This window comes from Xylaria bambusicola (genome assembly GCF_022495145.1).
Source record: "Xylaria bambusicola strain CBS 139988 unplaced genomic scaffold F5B22scaffold_45, whole genome shotgun sequence".
Classification (NCBI taxonomy): domain Eukaryota; kingdom Fungi; phylum Ascomycota; class Sordariomycetes; order Xylariales; family Xylariaceae; genus Xylaria; species Xylaria bambusicola.
Window position 1 is genome coordinate 374 of NW_025953598.1, and position 16,811 is coordinate 17,184.

Sequence of the window (16,811 nt, forward strand, 5' to 3'; positions counted from 1 at the left end):
AGGGGCACTAAGCAGGGATTAATTTAACGCTTACTTTAGCGTATTGTTTAATAACTCCGCAAATATAAGTCGTAAGAATTAGTAAAGGGTACCGTTAAATAGCACTTTTTATTACGAATCTAATGGTATACTTTATTGTTTTATACGACTATTATTTGTAGAGTTATTAGATTATCACGTGATTAATGCACCGACGTTTATTGTATGGGCTAGTGGGGTGGCTAGGTCAATTGGGTGGCCAGGTTAAGTGGGAGATGCGTTATTAAAAATAGCTTTAAAAATTATAATTAAAATACCTTTTAAAAGTTAATAATTATAAGCTAATATATAAAAATTAGCTTAAACCTTTTTTTCGTTTAATAATTTATTATAAAGGCTATTTTTTATAAAGGTTAATAAAGCTTTTAATAAAAAGGTTAAAATTATTACATTTTTATAAATAAAAATTAAAGCATTAAAAGTTAAACTTTAAAAAAATATTAAGGTTAAATAAAAAGTAATTAAAATAAGTTCTAATAATAAGTTTATTTATATAATATATATATAAAAAGTAAAATATAAATTATATAATTATTTAATATATATTAATAAAGTTAATAATTAATATATTTTAAAATATAAGGATATTAATATAAAAGAAGTTATTAAGGTTAGAAATAATAGATTTAATTAAAAACATTAAAAAAAGTATCGCGAATAACGTATTCGTTAAGAAAATTGCTTTAGAAGTTGGGTAATTAGTAGGCAGGGGGGGTGGTCGTGATAGGGGGTGGTCGTGAGGCAGGGTTTTTGCTTATACAACCAGACGACAACGGGGTAAAGCCCAACAACCGGCTCTTCGTTGTCGAAGACCTATCCAGCATGGTTATAGAGCTTCTAGGCTTCGCGTTGGACATAGATCCTCTCTTCTTCCGGTTCCATCTGGAGGATCATACGTGGTTCAATATCAAAGACGACTGGATTGAGATGCCGGAGCTTGAGTCCCAATCCTACAAGCGCGACTTTGTGACCATCAAGTTGTCACGGAGGGGTAGATACGGAGCGGTAGAACCTTATTACGGAGATCGTCTATTTATAAAGGGATCTCTTATAGTAGGCTTACAGGTTAGAACTTACTATAGACCTTAGATCATCCTAATAGACTTCAACTGATCGCCTCATGAAGGAAGCGCTGGTTCACTTCTTCCAGAGACTCCACACCTCTGTGAGACAAGTACATGCAGCCGCGCTTCTTCGAAGATTCGACGTGTCACAGGCTGCTAAAGACGCGGCGGGAAAGTAGAACGTCCTCCGGCGAATCGACTTCGAAGGCCAGGTTAAATCGGGGAAGAATGCCTGGTGGGAGGATTCACCACACGAGGTCGGCCTCCTGCGACGCAAAGTGAGCATATGGAGTCGCAAGCAAGGAAACGATTGGACTGGTGAGTGACCTACTGCAGATGTTTCAACTTTGAGACTTCGTGTCTCGGTTGTATAGTGGCATTTGCTGACTCCTCATCGAACCGCAGGGGTCGTTCTCGTCGATTCTTCCATCACCGCAGGACACCCTTTATGGAATGGATATGGCAGACTCGATATCCCCCCCAGTATGTCGGCCTCTGCTGAATCTTTGATTTCCAAGGAGCCTAATACGCCCATTTTCAACGCTCTGTTGTCCTGCCTTTCGACGTTTAGGCCCGAAGATCGCGCCCGTCTTATGGCAGATCCGGAAAACATTACGTCCTATGTGTATCCGATGGTGTTCGCGGAGGTCCTTGTGACACTTGAGTACACCTTTATATGACTTTTTCAGGTTGGGTGGCAGTTCGACTTGGAGCGGACTCGCAAATTGGATGACCATGAAACGGCTTTCGACAGCTTTCATAAGTGGCAGCGCCGCCTACCCTTTTATGTGGCCTGGGCCCGAGGCGCCATTAACGGCCTTGAGAGCCGCTACGGTCTGTCGGCCGCGCTGTCTCCCTTCGCTATCACCAATCCGGGTAAGCTACTGCATCTTTAATTCACCGGCGTAAATACAACATTGGCTACGAAGAAGTCATTGGAGTGGCAGGCTAAAGTTCGGCGCGACTTTGTTCCACTGCTTGCGCGTTTGTAGACGCTGCAGCAGCAGGCCGACAAGATTATGAAAATGGCCGTGGCCATTATCAGCGTAGAGGAGGGCAAGAAGGCCGTCGACGAGAGCCGCAACATGAGCCGTATCATCTACCTCGCCTTCGTTTTCGTGCCCCTGTCGTTTGTCACGAGCCTGTTGTCAATGAGTCCAGACATCAGTCAAGCCCGGGCGCTGGCTTACGGCATATTCTTCGCCGTCTCTGTGCCCATCAGCCTCACGGCCCTCTACATCTCACTATCTTGGAACAGGATCATGGTGTGATGGGAGAAGCGAAACGCAGTGAAAAGACGGCGAAACAGGTGACGACGACGCGTCTGTAACAGGCCACGGGAAGGGTATTCCATATGACGGGCCAGGGAAACGACGTCGCGTCGTTATATAGAACGAACGAGGGTGATCATTTACAGCTTGAGCCGGTCAAGTCGTGAGGAGATATTTCTGAGGTGTAAATGAAAGGAACAGCCTGAAGTAACGAATAGCGAATCTTTTTCCTTGTACCAGTCTAGCTAAACGAATGTATGATTGACAATAGCCCGATAGCCTGATACACAGGAATCTGATTAAGGTGTACCTAACTTTCATACCCGAATTCAGCACACTATTCAGCTAACTCGTATGTCTTCAAGTTGGATATTGAATGTTTCCTCGTAACTTGCAGCTGAGCCGAGCGAACAGGACAGGGTTCGCGTGTGTCACGATGTAGCACCTAGTGTTAGCTCATTGATCGAATGAGTGCGTGACTGATTGATTGATTGACATGCACCGCTATGCACAGCAGAATAGTGGAGGGCGGATGTTTCAAGGCCAGCGGTTTGCCCATGGCGAAAGTAAAAAGAGATTTAGGTATCCTTCGTCTCGGTCTTAGCGCCATGCTCAAGCAATAGCTTAATAACCGCCGTATGCTTTTTCTCGGCGGCCCATGACAGAGGCGTCCGATAAGATTTATCCATTGTCTCGATCTCAGCGCCATGCTCGAGCAATAGCTCAACAATAGCTCTATGCCCCTTCTCAGCAGCATGCGATAGTGGCGCCCGGCCCCTAAAGGTATCCTTCGACTCCAAATCAGCACCTTTGTCGAGAAGCTGTTTAACGATAGCAGCATGTCCGTTTTTGGCCGCCCACAACAGTAGCGTCCTCCTGTGGCGCTTTACATTGACATCGACGCCGTCTTCGCTGAGCAGAAGGTCGAATACTGCCTTATGCCCATTTTTAGCTGCCATCCATAGCGGTGAATCGCCTTCACCGTTGACGTCGATGTCTTTTTCGCTAAGCAGCAGTTTGACTACCGCCTTGTTCCCATTCCCAGCTGCCCATGATAGCGCGGTCCTTCTTCTATCATCCACAGCGTTAATATCAACGCTATCCTTGCTAAGCAGCAGCTGGACTGTCGCCTTGTCCCCCTTCGCAGCTGCCAGTATTAGCGCAGTAGTATTTTGGCCATCTTTAGCGTTAATATCGATGCCATTCTCGCCAAGCAAAAGCCTGACTACTGCTTTGTTCTCATTCGTAACTGCCAACAATAGCGCGGTATTATTGCCATCATCTTTAGCGTTAATATCGACGCCATTCTTGCTGAGCAACAGCTTAACTACTTCTATATGCCCGTTCGCAGCCGTCCATAACAGCGCTGTACGACCAAAATCCATCCAAATATCGTCCTCAATCGACCATGATAGTAGTCTCTCATCCTTAGCGTTAATGTCAACGCCATATTTATCAAGCAGCAGCTCAACCACCGCCTTGTGCCCCTTTTCAGCCGCCCACCACAGTAGTATCTGACTGCAGTCCTGTTTAGCGTTAATATCAACGCCATCCTTATTCAGCAGCAGTTCAACTACTGCCTCGTGCCCTTTTTCAGCTGCTTTTGATAATAGCGTTTGACCAAAATAGTCTTGAGCGTTAATATCGATGCCGTCTTTATCTAGCAGCAGTTCTATTATCGCCTGGTATCCCTTCTCAGCCGCCCACCATAACAGCGTCCGACAATAGTTGTGCCCTGTAGCATTCACGTCGACGCCATATTTACCAAGCAGCAGGTCAAACATCGCCTCGTACCCCGCCGTAGCCGCCCACGACAGGGCCGTCTGGCCGTGTTCGTCCTTAGCGTTAATATTAACGCCGTCCTTGCTAAATAATAGTTTGACCACCCCCTCGTGCCCATTCCCAGCCGCTAGCGACAGCGGCGTCCGACCGTGACCATCTTTAGCGTTAATGTCGACGCCTTTCTTGCTAAGCAGCAGCTCGACCAATGCCTCACTGCCACTCTCTGCCGCCCGTGATAGTTGGTCCTCGTAGTCTGAATCAGAGCTCTTCTCCAGTAGGAGCTTGATCACCGGCTCGTGGCGATTCCGTATTGCCCAGGATGCTGGTGTGTTACCATATGAATCCCTGGTGCCTAGACCAACGCCCTCCTTCAGCAAGAGTTGAACTACTGCATCATGGCCATTCCCCGCTGCAAGTAACATTGGGGTTACGCCATCACTGTCCCTCGGTTCCGGGTCAGCGCCCTTCTTCAGCAAGAGTTGAACTACTGCATCATGGCCATTCCCCGCTGCAAGTAACATTGGGGTTACGCCATCACTGTCCCTCGGTTCCAGGTCAGCGCCCTCCTCTAGTAAGCGTTGGACCACTGCCTTGTGCCCCCTCTCTGCAGCCCACCACAGCGGTGTCTGTCCCTTGAGAGAGAATACCCCAGTAGTCTCCGAGTTCGGGTCAGCTTTGCCCATTTTGAGCAGTAGCCCGACCACTACCTCGTGTCCTTGTTCTGCTGCGTATGACAATGGCGTCCGTGTATACGGTCCCCTTGAGTCCGGATTGACTCCGTTCTGCTCGAGTAATAGTTCGACAACCTTATCGTGGCCGCTTCTCGCTGCCCACAATAGCGGTGTCCCTCCGAAGGAATCCTTGGGGTCCGGATCATGCCCATTCCGCATCAAGGCCATCACTGTGTCCCTTAGTCCAAAGTGTGCTGCAAGGTGTATCCCTTTCACTTGTTTCACCATATAGTTGCGATTGACTACGTACCGTGTAGATAACACTATTATCTGACTGGAGGCACACACCTTGTCCTCTTGCCCAAGAAAATTTAGAACCAGTGGTTCCGCCTCCATCGAGGCTGCTTGAACATGGTGTCCCCAATTCTGTGCGGCATATTTATAGAATGGATATCCATATTGATAGACTTGGTTGGTATATTTGTCGTGTGGATACGGATTTTGCCAGGGGCCGGCCCCAAACACGTTAAAAGATAAATAGGCCAGACAAGTGTTGGCAATATCTTGGTCAGCGTTCAGGAACCAACGATCGTGTTTCTGCTTGAAGTCTTCCTGCTCGAAGTATTCCTGTGTCGTATAATGGACCAAGCGGATGATCTTGCTCTCTTCGTCGACCGTAACTAATCCAGCGCATACTGAGACCATGGTTTCAATATCTGTGAAGTTTTGTTCGTCAAGCTCAGTCTTGCCAACTTCCACAGCGAGCGCATGCTGAAGTTCGGATGTGGTCAGCGGCCTCTTGGCGCAGGTGATCCATGACAGAACTCGAGTGGCCATCCTCTTCAAGCCTAGCTTCTGACTATTGATTCTCTCCATGGTTTGGTCGTATGCATCAGCTAGCATTTGGACCTCCCTATCTTTGCCTAATCCCTGGCTTCGTTTCCGGATGTATTCTAACGCATCTCTGATGGCCTTTGGTGTTGTTTTGTCGTCAAGCGTATCAAGGTAGATCTGCGCCAAGAGAAACCTGTAGGACCATCAGCGCGTCCGCGTCTGTTAATGCCAACTGAAAACCTACATTCCATCGACGGCTTCTGAGATTCCCTTCTTAATATCTTCCTGTAGACTTCGGTCACGCCGGACGAAAGATAGTAGCTTATCCATGTTGCCTTCCAAGTATCTCTCCACATCTTCCCTGCTTGCACGAATCTCTAGAATACTGGATTTGGGCTGATCAACGATCTCCGGAATAGATCTTGAAGTCACGAAGATTTTCGCCCCCTGTCTTGTCTGGAGGTTGAAGAGCTCTTCCAGGAAGCTCTTCCTGTCGGATGGCTGACATTCATCAAGTGCGTCGACGATAATGAAGAGTCTCGAATACAATTCAGTCACAGACCGCAGAGTTCTAGCGATTTCGTCGAACGATGGCGACGTTCGTTTGGGCTTATGCTGATCATAAAGGTCTTTCAAATTCTTTGGAAGAGAAGTATAGCTCTCAGCTAGCTGTTTCAACAGACTGGCCAGCAAGTTCTCAACCTTCTGGTTGTCTTCCTGTCGGAAGTTGCAGTAAATATAAGCGATGCCAGTACCCGAGTCGCTCCGAAATCTTGCGCTGAGCTCGTCAATGACGATCGATGTGAGTATCGTCTTCCCTGCTCCCGGAATACCTGGACAGAATAACGTCCGCGTGTTTCCCTTAAGCCAGGCCTGGAATTGTACTGAGTCTAAGAGCCATTGGCCGGTTCCCTTTTGTCGTCTCCTGATGTAGTCACTTTGTTGAGGGGCGTAATCGATTGGAGTTAACCAATTAAGGACATCAAGGTCTTCCCTGCTCTCCAATTTACATTTCATCCTTTCAATATTTGCTCTAGTTCTGGATACAGTGTTAAGAACTACATCTATTATTAGAAGCTCGCTACCAATTGGACGCAGAGCCTGAGAATGACTAACCGTCAGAAAGAAGCTCACTGATCCTCCTCTCGGACTTAACCTCGTTAGGAGGAATTCGACAGAGAAGATCTTTCGCGTATGCGGCCGCCACCATTGCTGCATACCCTTGCCACTCCTTGTTCTTATGCGAGTCTGAGTAGTCGCATATACCGCGAATAACTAAACAAGGAAAGTGGTTCATCAGCCCTGCCGCTTCCATTTCAAAACACAGAACGCCCTTTTCCGCTGCAAGTTTATCTCGAACCGTGGCATCCTTCATCAACTGGTTCGCTGAAGCAATTAAGCCGTAGTGGATTGCCGGATTATCGTCGTCTTCGGTCCGGTCAGGTCGCGATACTAAGTTCGAGGGACTATTGCCACAGGCTGTCTCGCAGCTGGAACTGTGAGTGATTGCAGATTTGAAAAGCCTGTCTGTGCTTGAGTCCGGTCGTTTGTATTTCATCCTCAGTCTTGGCTTTTTCTCGAGTGCGACATTAACGGCATCTTCAAGCCGGTGGCCTTCCTCCTCATACTGTGCCCTAAGGTCACTTACAGCTGCTCGCAACAATCTGGGGGGTTGATTCAAGAACCCTGTTGTTTGGAATTTCTGCTCTTGAATCGTCTTGCCAAAGTCGTACTGGAATACACCACCCCGTCCATCTTCAGGCTTACTAACCACAATATCTCCAAGACGTATATCGTGACTTTGGCTTGGTGAGCCGCCGCCGATGCCAACCATTAGACCGATCCTGATGTTAGGAAAACTGTGCAGCAAATCGCCTGCGACGCTTGCTGCAGCGGCTATGCCATACTCCCCGTCAGGCAGGACAGCGATTACGACATTATGTCTCCCAACTTTGCCCAGTGTATAGACATTGTTATCATGGGAGGGCATATCTTCGGGTGGGTCGTGCTTTTCGTCGAGAAAAGCTCGCGCGGCAATATACTCAGCTGTGATGGCGCAGATCCAGCCGACAGTGTATTCGCCAATCGAGTAGGAGGATTGTAAAGGATGTATGTCGTTTTCTCGTACCAGTCTCTTTCGCGGCTCGGCGTCTATTCGACCCTGGCTATCTTCGCTGCCTACTCTTCTCCGCTTTGGCCCGTTGGACATACGTCCTTCATAACCGTCGTTGGTTCTCTTCCATATGCCTGAATCATTCGCAATCGATTCTGAGGTGTCATTCATCGATTCCTGCTTGGCCACATCCTTCGCTGATGCTTCGTTGTCCGCGGCCTCTCTAGCGCAGGAGCTGGCCGTGGCTTTGACGCTGTTTCCGGTTGCCTTGGCCTCTTTACTGTTTGCCATCGGAGGAGCTCGTTTCTGTGCCGGCATTGTTGAACTTGTCGAAATGGTCTGGAGCCGCGAATTGTTTGCAAATGAGACGTGCCCAGATGATACGCGTAAGACCTTTACTTGACAGTTTTCTGATGAAATTTGCGCGGTTGGCGAAGACCGAGGCCGTTCGTGGGAAGAATGGGTGATACAGGTTCTCAATCGGTCTTTCACTAGCCTTAATTTGCTTAAAGTGATATCAAGCGCGCCGGAGCTCAGCATCCCTCAATGAGCAGGAGAATTTGATGCCGCTCAAGGAAACTGCTTGATGAGATGCCAATGAGGGGAAAAGGAGACGGGGGGGGGGGGGGCAGTGCCGTGATAATATGCTGGTACGTTGGCACCCGGGCCAGGCGATAGGTAAGCGCTGTGGCGCTGAATGCACTCATTGGAGCTGACAGACTGCAGAGATACCAAGTCCTAGAGATTTTGTTGGCTTCTGAAGTAAGCTGGCCTGTATACGCTGCTGAACTAATCTAATTTATTTCTCTTCAGAGGGTATGCAGGTATTATTCGAAACTGGTATATCAGGATTGTTCTCCCTAGCGTGGTAGCCCCCTTTACTGCCACTCCTTAAAGTATACCCAACACTCATAACTGCATATATACGTCCTTGTCTTTTGAACATTATGTTTAGCTTCATGTACTACTAATTATCTATCGACGAAAATCAGGGCTTACCTGTGCTGCTCCGGGACATGTTGGACCGGCGTACCGATCTCAACGTCTTCCCCAGATCCGTTTTGGTAGATCGATGTGCAATTAGGGGTTCCGCGAGTCCCGCCATTCTTTAGTGAGAAATTGTCAAAGCCTGTCTGGTCTGCATTACTCGTTTCGTAGGCCACAAGATAGTTTGCTTTACATAGGTGTTTCGTTGCTACCTGTCACGATCGTAGGTTCAAAGCATAGCTTACTTGATACTATGGATTAAGGTTCTTAAGGTGAATGTCACAGGTGGGTTAAATTTTAAAGGTTAAATATAATATTATATAATAAAATTAAAGCTTCAAAAAGAAAAGAATTTCCATTAAAACATAGTTATATCAAAAGAATATATAATATGGGCTTATATAAGTGGTTATTTTAATGATGTGGTTAAATTGGAAAAAGGGTGGGGCGTGGCACGGTTAGTGTACCTAAGGTACCTAAGCCAAGCTAACTTTGTACCCTTTGGCTAACCACGTATACATCATATCTCACACATCGCATCAACCGTCCTTCTCTCGACACCCGCACCGTGTCTATCGTCGAGCTTGTTGTCGTCAGCCCCGGCCGAGGAAGAGAAGACACGCCTGTGTACTCAGGGCTATTCCAATTGTTGGGGACATACATGTTCATACATCACGAACGGCATGATTAAATAGCGTCTTTTCCTGGAAAAGAAAGCATTGCGACTATTCCGCATTTCTCTGCATTTATCTCTTATCGCCTCCTTCTCTCCTTGCTCGTTGCTCGTTGCTCGTTGCTTTTGCATATACGAACTGCCTTCCTGCGACGAGGCCGAATCTAGCAGGACGAAAGACGGCAACAACTGCGTCGAAGAGAGTGAAACAGAGGTCACAGCAGCAACATGGAGGCGGCCTCGGCTCGTGCAGCGGCTAGGGACCGCTGGGGCGAGATGGGCTATCCTCGACCATCCCAGCTGCAGCGCTTCATCGCCAGCGCCTGTAGCCCCGAAAACTTCGAGCCCAACCTCGCCCTCAATCTCGAAATCGCCGACCTCATCAATAGCAAGAAGGGTACTGCCCCGCGCGAGGCTGCCGTCGCCATTGTCAATTACATCAATTCCCGCAACCCCAATGTCGGTTTGCTCGCCCTCAACCTCCTCGACATCTGCGTCAAGAACTGCGGGTATCCCTTCCACCTTCAAATCAGTGCTAAGGAGTTTCTCAATGAGCTCGTTCGGCGCTTCCCCGAGCGACCCCCCTTCCGCTACACCCGTGTCCAGTCTAAGATACTAGAGGCCATCGAGGAGTGGCGTAGCACAATATGCGAAACGAGTCGCTACAAGGAAGATCTGGGCTTCATTCGCGACATGCACCGTCTGCTAAGCTACAAGGGCTATCATTTCCCCGAGGTGAGGAGGGATGATGTCGCTGTCTTGAATCCGAGCGATGTAAGTAAATTGCCCTAAGAGAGCTATGCTGCTCTCAGAAAAAAAAAAAAAAGAAAAAAAAAACCAGAGTAAAATACCCAAACTAACATCACACCGCAGAACTTGAAATCAGCCGAGGAGATGGAGGAGGAGGAACGTGAAGCACAGTCCGCCAAGCTTCAAGAGTTGATTCGACGAGGAGCTCCCGAAGATTTGCAAGAGGCCAACCGATTAATGAAGATCATGGCCGGCTACGATACAAGATCTAAGACGGATTACCGCGCCAAAGCCGCCGAAGCAGTTGGGAAAATTCAAGCCAAGGCCCGTCTATTGGAAGAAAGACTCGCCGCATTTAAACCTGGTGATACTATGACCGATGGCGATGTGTTTGAAGACCTTGCTGCGTCGCTCCAGAGTGCCCAGCCCAAAATCCAAAAGATGTGCGAGGAGGAGTCGGACGATCATGAGGCTGTAGCGAAGCTATTTGAAATTAATGACAGCATACACCGGACTGTCGAGAGATGGAAGCTGCTCAAGAAGGGCGATATTGAGGGTGCCGAGAAAATAGCGCAAGGAGCCCCTATACCCACACCCTCAGCTTCGGCTGGGAAAGCCAAAGCTTCGGCAGCGAACGAGCTATCTTTAATCGATTTTGACGCTGACGCAGAGGCAAATGGAGCCGGTGCCGAAGTTGCCTCATCGTCTCAAGGAGGTTTGGAAAATGATCTGCTGGGACTGGCTCTTGGAGACAACACCAGCAGCTTCGGCCAGGGTGGTGGTATCTCTCTTGGCTTTGGCGCGAATCAAAGTCAGTCAACGCTCACATTCGATCGACATTCTTAACAGTTGGACATCTAGCTAACTCGATTATAGATATACCAGGCCCCGCGCTTTTATCATCATTGACTCAGAACAGCACGGCAAAGGGCCCCTCGCCCACTCCTACGCCACCTCCATTTTCTACGTATTCAAATTTCGCCTCTAAGCCGTCGTCATCACAGTCCACAACGCCACAACCTTCTTTAGGCCAATACTCGGCGTTTTCTCAACCTCCTCAAAAGACGAACGATCCTTTCGCGTCTCTTAGCTCGCCGCAGTTCTCATCGAAACCCGTTACACCTCAACTGCCAGCGGCACCTGCCACCACATCTAACGATGACGATGAATGGTCGTTTTCTTCCGCTCTTCCGCCAGAGTCGTCTGCCCCGCGTGACCACCAAGCTGTCGTTAGCAATAGTCTTCTTCGGATTAATATGAAGGCAGCCAGGGCACCACAGGCGCCCAATGCGTTATCATTGTTATTTGCCTTTTCTAATACTTCGCCGCAGTCCATAGGCGATCTGCATTTCCAATTAGCAGTAACAAAGGCAAGAGCACCTTTTTAAACACTTCATAATCATATCCTATTCTCTCTCGGGCAACTGTATTCATCTCACCTAACTTCTCGCTAACTAATGACAGGGATACGAACTCAAACTACAGCCGCAGACTGGTCGTACGTTGGAGCCAAACCAAGAAAATGGCGTGACGCAGTTGATCCAGGTATGGCATGCAGGCGAGCCTGCTAAAAAAGTAGACAGTGCACGATTACGGTGGCGTGTGAGCTATAAATGGGGTGCGGAGAATAAAGCAGAGACGGGCGAGATTCCCGAGTTTAGCATCGCGTAGAGTTACGTATTTGATTTAGCTAGTTTGGTAGATGACCATCCAAAATACAAACGATGCAGAAAGATATGTCGGCGAAGATTGAATGTATACTATTGCGTAATCTGCATAGTGTTGTCGAAACTCGACTATTTCGGTTTTCAATGAGTTGAACCAGTCCGCGCTAATTATAATGAGCGGATATATTTATCTTAAACTCAATTGTACATCAAGGTAGTATACAGATGATAGCTCTGCTTCCGTAAACCTTCAGTTCTCGTGAAAAAAGGCATACAAGTAACTAGGCTGAGAACATCTACATCATGTACATACCTAGGGAATATAACGAACTACGCATACCCAGGTACCTAGATAGGGAATATCTAATTGATTTGATCGCGAGTTGAGGTAAGTAGGAATCGGTACACCGGATCGAGCCAGATATCTAGGTTATCTACATAATCCTATGTGGAGTTAGGAAATCCTTACTTACAGCCGACAAGATGAAAAAAATACCTAGCTGGATTTGACAGGTGTTTTTAGAAGTCATATATATCCTGAAGCACTTGATGGGTGTCCAGCTGATTCTTACTTAGTACACGCAGACAATAGGACTGCAGATTAGGCAACTCTACAAGATATCTAACCTGGGTGCCTAGTGTACCTATAGGCAACAACAGGGAGTTGAAGTTCTATTCTCCATTATCCATCAAAAAGCTCCTCGGTTTCCCCGCAGAGAGTCACGCCCACGCATTAACAAGCGCTTTATTATGAACGTTAATCGTCAACAGTAGGGGAGATCATGTAATATAGGAGGAGTAGGTAAGTAAGTATGTGTCTGACACAACTGGTGGCAGCACCACATATTGTGTGCCTGTATATCACGCCATGTAACCCGTTTCTACTGCCTCATGCCCTATAATCGCCATGTACACGTCTAATATACATAATTCAAGGTATTCTTCACCCGGACGCCGTTTATGTCATGCCCAGTTGTCCACCAAATCATGCACGCTGTGTAGACCTCAATCTGGCATATCCCATCTCACATTAGTGTTTCTTTTGTACAGATACTCAGGGCTCGTCCCCTCGTTGCATGCCTGGTCAATTGAGACCCTAGATAGACACATAATCTAAGGTCATGAACACGATCGAAGCTGGGTAACCCACTATAAGCTCCGCGCGGTGCGAACTTCCTCGTAGGCTTGGATTTGGTCACCGACTTTGAGGTCCTGGAACTCTTCAAAGCCCATGCCACACTCTGTACCTTTACGCATTTCCATGACATCTTTCTTGACATTTTTCAAGGTTTCGAGTTTGCCTGAGAAGGAAAAACAGCGTCAGTCTCGTTGGTACAAGGATAAAAGCATGGTAATGGGAGGCCAAAGAAACAGTATAGAGGCTTAGTGAAAGGGGAAGTTAAAGAAATAAATGCAAGCTGAACGCATAGGAAATCAACTTATATGCTTACCATCAAAGACGACTTCTCCATTTCGCATCACACGATATAAGTTATTCTTGCCTACAGCCCCGTTACGCACGCGACAGCCAGCGATGTTCTTGTAAACACGGCCCCGAAGATTGATTGGAAAGATCTGAAGGACTTCGGCCTCGCCAAGCACACGTGTACTGATTTCAGGGGAAAGGTATTCATTCATGTTTGCCTTAACGTCATCAACGAGATGGTAGATGACAGTGTGGTCAAGGATGCGAACACCCTGCTCTTCCGCCATTCGTTGGACATGCCCCGGTGTTGTGGTGGAAAAGTTAACAAGCACTGATTTCGACGTCGCCGCATGGTCGACATCGAATTCGGTTATGGGTCCTGTTGCTGAGCGTAGGACTCGTGGTCGCACTTCGTGATTACCGAGCCCTTGTATCACAGCGCAAACAGCCTCCACAGATCCGTGGACATCACCTTTCACGACGAAGTTGACCATTTTAGCGCCATCCTCTTCATCCGGAAGGACTTCCTGCACACCTGTACCGTGCTCGGTGGTCGTTTTATCATTCGCGCGCTTATCTTGCAGAGCCTTACGTGCCTCGGTGATAGCTTCGTATTCAGCAGCGTCCTTTTCCCGATCACGGATCCCTTCACGGTAAGATACAGCTGCCTTGGCTTTCTCTTCATCGGGAGACTGAAGGACCTGGTCTCCTGCTGCAGGAAGATCTCGCCAGCCTAGAATCTCGACGGGTGTACCAGGTGGTGCTTCGGAAATCTCGATTCCAGCCTCGTTACGAAGATGTCGAATCTTTGCCCAACTAAGACCTGCCGCGATGTAATCACCGGGCCGTAGAGTGCCACGTTTGACAAGCACGGTGGCAACCTTGCCCGTAGGCTTGAGACTACTTTCCAATACCCAACCCTCCGCAGCGCCATCAAGTTCCGCTCTGTGATCTAGAATCTCAGAGAGAGTGAGGATATTCTCCTCTAGATCATCCATGCCTTGGCCTGTCTTGCCGCTTACACAAACGACTTGGACATCCCCCCCGAAATCTTCGATTTCAACGCCTGCATTAGCTAGATCATGCTTGACTGCGTCAACGCGAGCCCCATCTTTATCGATTTTGTTTATAGCGACAATAATAGGTACTTTAGCAGCACGTGCATGTTTCAGAGCCTCGAGAGTCTGGGGTTTGACGCTATCGTCTGCAGCAACAACCAAAACAACAATATCGGTGACATTAGCCCCACGTTGCCTCATGGTCAGGAAAGCAGCGTGTCCAGGAGTATCAAGAAAGGTTATAGGTTTGCCTGACGATAACTTCACTGAGAAAGCACCAATATGTTGTGTGATGCCTCCATGCTCTTGTGCTGCCACTGAGGATTTGCGTAGGTAGTCAAGTATTGTCGTCTTGCCGTGGTCCACGTGACCCATAATCGTTACAACGGGTGGCCGTGGGGGGAGCAGCGAGAGATCTGTCGGTAGAGGTCTTGGTTTGAGATCTTGACTGTCGCCAGTATCAACAATTGGCTCATATCCATACTCCTGCGCCACTAGGGCTGCCGTTTCACCAGCCATTAGACTATCCAAATTTACTCCTTCAAAACCAAGCTCGCCAAGTTGAACGAGAAAGTCGTCTGGTCGAATTTTGAGGGCATTGGCAAACGCCGTTATACTTATTAGTTCAGGTAAAATAATGGGGATAGGCTCGGTCCGTTTGGCTTCTCGCTCTGCCTTGCGCAGCTCCTTTTGCCGAAGCCTGTCTTGATACTCATCATAAGCATCTGCACCATCTTCATCATCTTCGAACCGAGACGCTCGTTGGGCGCGCTTCCCATCTCGTCTCTTGTTGGTTTTTTGTTCCCGCTCAAATAGATCCCATCGTCTATTTTTTTCAGTTTCATGACCACCGTGATGTGGAGGTGCTTGAGGTATTGAATCATCAAAGCCTTTGGAACCCCAGTTGTCAGTAGTATTGTCGTCTTTTCTGATAGCCCTCGAATCTGACAATGTTTTATTCGAGCCATGAGGATTAGAGCGTTCTGGTTGGGACTCAGCTATAGCGTCTCCAGTGAAGCTCATGATATCATTGTCTAGGTTCACTTGTCTGGCGGGTTTTCGCGCCAATTGTTTCCATTCGCTCTTATCGGCGTATTTTGTCTCGGCGTCGATCGCAGCTGCAATTTCCAGCGCATCAAAACCACCTGACGGCGCTATTGCACTATTGACGTTTTGAGGTGCAGAGCCGACTGTGGATTTGTCGAGTCTTGTGTTGGCCTGCTTAACCCCTCCTGTCTGTGACGGCAGAGATTCCATTGCCGAATTCCCTGCGGCGTTGTTAGACCGCTGCAAAAACACTTCAGATCCCAGGAGACCTGATAAGTCGACTTTGGGAGGTGGCTCCATCGCCGGTGGTGGATTTAAAGGCACGTCCCTTGCAGGAATTTTCCGAAGAGGGGGATCCGGCCGATGCCCAACGCGTCTAAAAAAACTATTTGATTCAAGAGAAGTCCGATCAGCGATAGACTTGCTGCCAAGTTCGTATCTAATTGAGTAGTTCGACCCGGGGTTGGTACGGGAGAGGGATATCGCGGGAAGCGTGGGTGTCTTCCGCCCTAGCATGCTGGTATCGCCATAACTCTTGGACGTTTGTGCCTTTAAATGTCTCTCAATCGCCGCGCGCTTCTCGAACTGATGGATTAGTCTTGGATCTTGCCCAGGGGGAACCGGTCTTCTCTCCGGCAATCCGCGACGCGGCGTATTATCGCGCAGTGCTGTCGGTTGTTTCTCGAGGAGGAGCTTTTCTCTCGCCGCCGCTTCGTGAGGAGCTAGATCATCTTCTTGGGGTGCCTTTGCTCTTCTGAAAATGAACTTTGGCCTTCCAGTAGCCGCTGGCGCGGGAGTAGCCAGTTCATTATTATTCGCTGTTGGAGAGGAACTAAAAGAGCGGTAGGGCGTGGAGTTGGTGGCCGTACGTAAGGGCAGGGGAGAAGTCAGAGATAGTCCACATCGTCTTGTGACGGAGAAGGGATGGTGCTGTGGCGAGGCAGGCTGTCGCAGGAGGTAGATCCTATGTTGGCAGAATGCACAGATGGAGGTGTCCCGCTGCGATGCGAAGCGTTAGCAAGCCCCAGAAATAGTATAGAGTACAATGCATAGAAATGCACTGGTGTATTGAAGTACCTTTCCAAGCCTACCTCTCAACATAGTGTAATCCTGGCGGCCAGATGTTGAGATGCAAATGTGACATCTAGGCCTAAGGGCTTGACTCGGATGTACGCAGCCGTGTATCTACAGCTGCGGGAAAGGATTCGTCGGTCTCGCTACGGCTTCACTAACATTGGGAGGCTGGGAGGAGAAAGGAAAGGAATTGGGTTGAGAGCTTGGTAGGATAACTCGACAGGTGAGAGAGTCGGTCTTGTCATTGCACGGCGGCGTTGATCGCTGGACGTATGCGATCCGCGACTAAAAAAATAAAATTATATGGAGCTGCCTCATTTGTCTGCACGCTGTAACTAAGTACATACCTAGGTAG

The 16,811-nt window shown here is 48.2% G+C and overlaps 4 protein-coding genes across 4 annotated transcripts; 2 read left to right on the forward strand and 2 right to left on the reverse strand.

Annotated features, from left to right (window-relative positions):
* Window positions 1–861: 861 nt before the first annotated feature.
* Window positions 862–2,823, forward strand: F5B22DRAFT_658850 (uncharacterized protein; the record flags this gene model as incomplete). Its single annotated transcript, XM_047980154.1, has 7 exons — window positions 862–1,104; window positions 1,166–1,204; window positions 1,283–1,421; window positions 1,509–1,740; window positions 1,793–1,979; window positions 2,096–2,368; window positions 2,437–2,823. The coding sequence occupies 7 exons, from the start codon at window positions 862–864 to the stop codon at window positions 2,539–2,541; spliced, it is 1,218 nt and encodes a 405-aa protein (XP_047827691.1). The 3' UTR covers window positions 2,542–2,823.
* Window positions 2,824–4,911: 2,088 nt separating this feature from the next.
* On the reverse strand, window positions 4,912–7,391 carry F5B22DRAFT_381530 (uncharacterized protein). The gene is made up of 3 exons (XM_047971278.1): window positions 5,906–7,391; window positions 5,138–5,854; window positions 4,912–5,057 (listed from the first exon to the last, which is right to left on the reverse strand). The coding sequence occupies exons 1-3, from the start codon at window positions 6,877–6,879 to the stop codon at window positions 5,030–5,032; spliced, it is 1,719 nt and encodes a 572-aa protein (XP_047827692.1). The 5' UTR covers window positions 6,880–7,391; the 3' UTR covers window positions 4,912–5,029.
* A 1,884-nt stretch (window positions 7,392–9,275) lies between these two features.
* Window positions 9,276–11,967, forward strand: F5B22DRAFT_619387 (ADP-ribosylation factor-binding protein GGA2). The gene is made up of 4 exons (XM_047975771.1): window positions 9,276–10,208; window positions 10,308–10,995; window positions 11,061–11,554; window positions 11,649–11,967. Exons 1-4 carry the CDS (start codon window positions 9,663–9,665, stop codon window positions 11,853–11,855), a joined length of 1,935 nt encoding a protein of 644 aa, XP_047827693.1. The 5' UTR covers window positions 9,276–9,662; the 3' UTR covers window positions 11,856–11,967.
* Window positions 11,968–12,406: 439 nt separating this feature from the next.
* On the reverse strand, window positions 12,407–16,752 carry F5B22DRAFT_619390 (translation initiation factor IF-2). The gene is made up of 3 exons (XM_047975772.1): window positions 16,460–16,752; window positions 13,303–16,381; window positions 12,407–13,152 (listed from the first exon to the last, which is right to left on the reverse strand). The coding sequence occupies exons 1-3, from the start codon at window positions 16,481–16,483 to the stop codon at window positions 13,001–13,003; spliced, it is 3,255 nt and encodes a 1,084-aa protein (XP_047827694.1). The 5' UTR covers window positions 16,484–16,752; the 3' UTR covers window positions 12,407–13,000.
* Window positions 16,753–16,811: the final 59 nt, after the last annotated feature.